This window comes from Rhinoderma darwinii, chromosome 5 (genome assembly GCF_050947455.1).
Source record: "Rhinoderma darwinii isolate aRhiDar2 chromosome 5, aRhiDar2.hap1, whole genome shotgun sequence".
Lineage (NCBI taxonomy): Eukaryota > Metazoa > Chordata > Amphibia > Anura > Rhinodermatidae > Rhinoderma > Rhinoderma darwinii.
Window position 1 is genome coordinate 327,024,534 of NC_134691.1, and position 6,000 is coordinate 327,030,533.

The 6,000-nt window shown below is 39.9% G+C and overlaps 1 protein-coding gene across 3 annotated transcripts in view; it reads left to right on the forward strand.

The window, feature by feature from the left end:
- The window catches only part of LOC142652143 (metalloreductase STEAP4-like), a 34,488-nt gene extending 28,819 nt beyond the window's left edge, over positions 1–5,669 (forward strand). For all 3 annotated transcript variants that reach the window (XM_075827666.1, XM_075827664.1, XM_075827665.1), the window contains 2 exons: positions 189–353; positions 1,736–5,669. In XM_075827666.1, the coding sequence (XP_075683781.1) occupies positions 189–353; positions 1,736–1,981 (411 nt within the window). In that variant the 3' untranslated portion in view covers positions 1,982–5,669. The remainder of the gene's footprint in view (positions 1–188; positions 354–1,735) is intronic.
- The last annotated feature ends 331 nt before the right edge of the window (positions 5,670–6,000 follow it).

Sequence of the window (6,000 nt, forward strand, 5' to 3'; positions counted from 1 at the left end):
TCATTTTTTATCATCATCTATTTGGGGTGCTGGCTCGTATTTGGATTTCATGCTGTTGGGGACACTGAGTCGGGAGTCCCGGGTGGATTTGCACCCTCATAGATTTTTATGTGATGCTGCTTTTTTATGTTATTTTAGATAAATAGATTTCCTTTACATCTTTATAATGATTCTTCTATTTTTAATAGATAAAGCAGAATAGAACCAGGATTTTAGACAAACCCTTGACCTGGAGAAGTGACACCTATTTAGCACTAGGAATCCTGGGATTTTTCTTCTACATTGTCCTGGGAATAACATCTCTACCATCTGTCAGCAATACTGTCAACTGGAGAGAATTCAGGTTTGTCCAGGTAAGTTCAGCAGTATGATAATCCAATACTCCATCCAAAGTGAAGACATACTGAACATTTTAGAGACATTGTGGGGAACTTACCCAACCCAAAATATCCAAATTTCTATATTTAATGCTCTTGAGGGCATATCCCATCTTTTAATATCACCTGGGGAAGGCAGATAGGGTTCCTAGAGAAGCATAGAGAATCAATATTGTAATCCTAGCTCCACCTCAGTAGCTGTATACAGATCAAAGGGATTCTCTGCTATGGACAATCTCTTCTTGTTAGCAGGATCCCTTAACAATAAGCAGATCACGAAGTGTCCCCCTGCTCCGACCTCCAGCGATCAGCTGTAATCTGCGGAGAACCTGCCAGAAAGCGTTACATTTTCCTGCAGTGCCACCACAGGGGAAATTAAGCATTACACAGTGTCCATTCATATCAATGTGCTGTCTATGTAATACAGGACAGGACAGGACCTCCAGAGAGATAGACACTCTTTGTAACCTCTCTCCACTCTGGTCAAGAGATGGGGATCCTGAGCAGAGGACTCACCTCTATTACCTTAGAATTCCTTTATAGGGTGTATGGAAATGGGTTTTCTAAACTGGACAGCCCCTTTAATGAGTATAATACATCCTAGCGGAATTAAAATGTATTCTGCATGCTGAGTTATCACAGGATGTCTAAGAACCACTTGACTCCATGTGAGCAGTTGTACAGGGCGTTCTTTCTGCTATACCATAGACTGCCTCTATATTCTGCATAGACTTGTTTCGGTTCCTTCCACACAAGAAATCATAAAAAAAATAAAAAAAATAGATAAGGGGTCAGTTTCCTAGACCATGAAAGACTGTGAGTTATATGTTATCCATGTGCCAAGATGGAGTCCGGGGGAACACACGAGGCAGATTTATTATTGTTGCTGCGCCAGAATTTTGGCCTAAATTGCGTATTTTTTAGGCGCAAATCAATTTAGACAAATGTATTATTTATTTGCACCAAAAGGAACAGATGTTTGCGCCTCAATAGACACTTTATAAAAGTGTCTAGAATAGGGGGCGCGCCAAAGCGAAAAGGGGCATGACTTAAGATGAAAGGGTTTAAACAAACTACGTATGACGCCTTTCCCAATATCTCTCCTATACATAGAGATCCATGTCAAGTCACTAAAGAAAGATATATATATATATATATATATATATATATATAGATACAAATAATATTTCCTAACATTGCATATTTTGTACTAATTGAGAAATATCATATTTACTCTAGTCACATTCAGAGCAGCATTCAAAATATTCAGACATACCCAGCAGTTCAACTGAGCTCCCATAATGCATTGCATTGATTTAAAGCAATCTAATGACATAATGTAATTCTTTATTTTTCAGTCAAAACTCGGATATCTGACCCTGGTGCTGTGCACAGGACATGCGATGGTGTTTGGTTGGGACAGATTCCTCATACTTGCTAGGTACAGATGGTATATGCCTCCTGTGTACATGTTTTCGCTTGTCATCCCATGCATCGTTCTCATACTGAAGCTCATTCTAATAATCCCATGCATTGACAACAGGATAGCCAAAATACGCCAAGGGTGGGAGAAATCTACAAGCAGTAAATCAGAAAAAAAGTAAATAAAAAATGCAATTTTGCCCTTTAGTTATATTTTTAGATACATAGACTGATTGTATGACTGGCTGCTGGACTGAACATGAAGATATTCTCACTTAAAAGCTGTTTTGACTTCTGTTTTATTTTTTACTTTTATTTTTTTTATCTAAATGGGTCCAAAATTCTGTGCTTATTAATTTCATAACATATCTGTATACACCGCGTTCCAAATTATTATGCAAATGTTATTTTTCGCTGATTTTCCTAAATAGTCGATGCAAAGGACAGTCAGTATAATCTTCAAGCCATCAACCGTTGGAGTAAAAAACTCAAAATGCACTGTTTTACATTATGCACAGCAGAGATCAAAACATTTTAACGGTTGTAAAGAGAACTAAAATGGTAATTTGTTGAATTTGCAGCATCAGGAGGTCATATTTACAGAAATCAAAAGCTATTTCAATAAAAAAAAGTTAACAGGCCAAGTTACATGTTAACATAGGACCCCTTCTCTGATATCACCTTCACAATTCTTGCATCCATTGAATTTGTGAGTATTTGGACAGTTTCTGCTTGAATATCTTTGCAGGATGTCAGAATAGCCTCCCAGAGCTTCTGTTTTGACGTGAACTGCCTCCCACCCTCATAGATATTTTGCTTGAGGATGCTTCAAAGGTTCTCAATAGGGTTGAGGTCAGGGGAACATGGGGGCCACACCATGAGTTTCTCTCCTTTTATGCCCATAGCAGCCAATGACACAGAGGTATTCTTTGCAGCATGAGATGGTGCATTGTCATGCATGAAGATAATTTTGCTACGGAAGGCACGGTTCTTCTTTTTGTACCATGGAAGAAAGTGGTCAGTCATAAACTCTACGTACTTTGCAGAGGTCATTTTCACACCGTCAGGGACCCTAAAGGGGCCTACCAGCTCTCTCCCCATGATTCCAGCCCAAAACATGACTCCGCCACCTCCTTGCTGACGTCACAGCCTTGCTGGGACATGGTGGCCATTCATCAACCATCCACTACTCCATCCATCTGGACCATCCAGGGTTGCATGGCACTCATCAGTAAACAACACGGTTTGAAAATTAGTCTCCATGTATTTCTGAGCCCACTGCAACCGTTTCTGCTTGTGAGCATTGTTTAGGGGTGGCCGAATAATAGCTTTATGCACACTTGCAAACCTCTGGAGGATCCTACACCTTGACGTTCGCGGGACTCCAGAGGCACCAGTGGCTTCAAATACCTGTTTGCTGCTTTGCAATGGCATTTTAGCAGCTGCTCTCCTAATCCTATTAATTTGTCTGGCAGAAACCTTCCTCATTATGCCTTTATCTGAACGAACCCGTCTGTGCTCTGAATCAGCCACAAATCTTTTCACAGTACGATGATCACGCTTACGTTTTCTTGAAATATCCAATGTTTTCATACCTTGTCCAAGGTATTGCACTATTTCACACTTTTCGGCAGCAAAGAGATCCTTTTTCTTTCCCATATTGCTTGAAACCTGTGGCCTGCTTAATAATGTGGAACGTCCTTCTTAAGTAGTTTTCCTTTGATTGGGCACACCTGGCAAACTAATTATCACAGGTGTCTGAGATTGATTACAATGATCCAAAGAGCCCTAAGGCTGGGTTCACACGACCTATTTTCAGACGTAAAAGAGGCGTATTATGCCTCGTTTTACATCTGAAAATACGGCTACAATACGTCGGCAAACATCTGCCCATTCATTAGAATGGGTTTGCCGACGTACTGTGCAGACAACCTGTCATTTACAAAATACAAAATACAGCCTCGTCAAAAGAAGTGCAGGACACTTCTTTGGACGTTTTTGGGGCCGTTTTCTCATAGACTCCAATGAAGACAGCTCCAAAAACGGACGTAAAAAACGGCGCGAAAACGGCGCGAAAAACGCGAGTTGCTCAAAAAACGTCTGAAAATCAGGGGCTGTTTTCCCTTGAAAACAGCTCCGTATTTTCAGACGTTTTTGGTCACTACGTGTGCACATACCCTTAGACACAATACCATCCATGAGTTTAATTGAAATACTAATAATTAAATGTTTATGACACTTAAATACAATGTGCATAATAATTTGGAACAGGGTGTAGAGTTCAGAGATAGAGTAAAATGATAACATTCTGGCTGCTTACAGCCACCACTAGGGGGAGCTCACTGCACAATTATACAGCTCCCGTTGATCTCAATAATAAATCCATCTAGTGGCAGCTTTAGGGCATGTTCACACGTGGCAGAATTGCTGTGGAATTCTGCTGCGGACAGTCTGTCCATTGGTTTACACACCTTTTTAGTTATCTTCGTGCAGACGTTGCGGACAACTCTGCTGCGGACCATAGGCTGCGGTGCGGAATTTGATGTCCGCAGCATACACTGGCTGTTGCGGACTTGATGCGTACTTGTGGCGGAATTTCTCCATTGACTTCAATGGAGTTGCAAAATTACGCAATGAAATCCGCAGATGTTATGTGTGTTGCGTTGCGGATTGCTTTCACGAACAGGATATTTCATCATTCTGGCTGGACCTATGTGTTTCGAGGTCTATAGCCAGACTGAGATGGAATGTTTTAAAAGACAGCAGGATGTACTCTTCACCTGAATACACAACGGCTAATCCGCAGCATTTTACTTCACATTTTAGGCAAAGCCGCAACGGAATCTGCAACGCAGATTATGCGCGGCATTGATGCGGACAGTGTCTGCAGAATTCTGCCACGTCTGAACATGCCCTAAGTCAGACACATATTTATCATACAGTATAGTGTAAGTCTATGACTTTTTAAAGGAAAGCAGGGGATTTGGAGCTCTGAGTCAGAAAAACAGAGCCCTGACTCCTATAAAGATAGAATATGGAATTTATTAGCAGAGAATTTTGGATATAATTAGATTAAAAAAATGAAAGGTGCACTTTACAACATACCTGTGACCTTTCCGAACATATCTGTTTTAATACATAAATGTATTTCCCATGAAATAACAATTTTGCAGCATATTTTCCTAGAACTCTAGCAGTCCCTCTGTTATTACTCCTAGAAATGTATTAATAAATTAACACCTGGGTGTTACCAGTTGGGGGGTGTCCCTACACAGTCTGACATTGTCCAATCAGTTCTCACAGTCACGCCACTTTGACAAGCAGATGGTAACATCCAGTTATCAATGTATTCATATATTTTCTAGGAGGAATAACAGAGGAATGGTAAAATTCATAGTTCTATGAAAATATGTCCAAGTATTGTTATTTTATGGAAAATACAAGTATTTACTAAAAAAGATATGTCAGGAGAAGTGACACGTCCTCTTTAACTATGCAGTGACATGTAACACGATGATGCAACTGAATTCAAGCTTAAAGGGGCTGTCCAGGATTAGAAAATTAAGACAGTCTGCCTTTTTCTAGAAACAACTCCACTCTTGTCCATGGACTGTGTCTGGTATTGCAGGTATTCACTTGAATGGGTGTGAGCTGCAATACCAGGCACAACCCATTAACAAGTGTGGCGCTGTTTCTGGGAAAAAAGCAGATCCTTTTTTCGAATCCTGGACAACCCCTTTAATGACACTTTCATAACAATAAATAAATCTGTATCTGAGGGTGATTTTCTTTCATTGTCAATAGGTTACAAATTAACTTTGATTTTTTTTTTCATTCAAAGATATTTCAATAAAATACATTTCCAGCAAAGTTCTTGAGTCGTTTTCTTTTATCTATCTGTTAAAAAATTTACTTTGAATTTTTTTATTTTTTTTAAATCTGTCCTTGGTAAAGCTGGGTGACAACCAATATAGCCAGTCACGTATACCTTTTTAGATGGATCGTCACAGGTCCGGATTCTCCCCTCCAGCTGTAGTATTACATGATGGTCATTCAAATAAATAGCAAACCATGTAAAAGATGGACGCCTCGAGTCCGCCAGAGTGAGAGCCACTGGTTATTATCAGTTCTCCAATCAGACTAATCCTGTACTGATATTTTGCTACAATGTATCAGTAAAGGCAGTGGCTTCAGGTTTAAA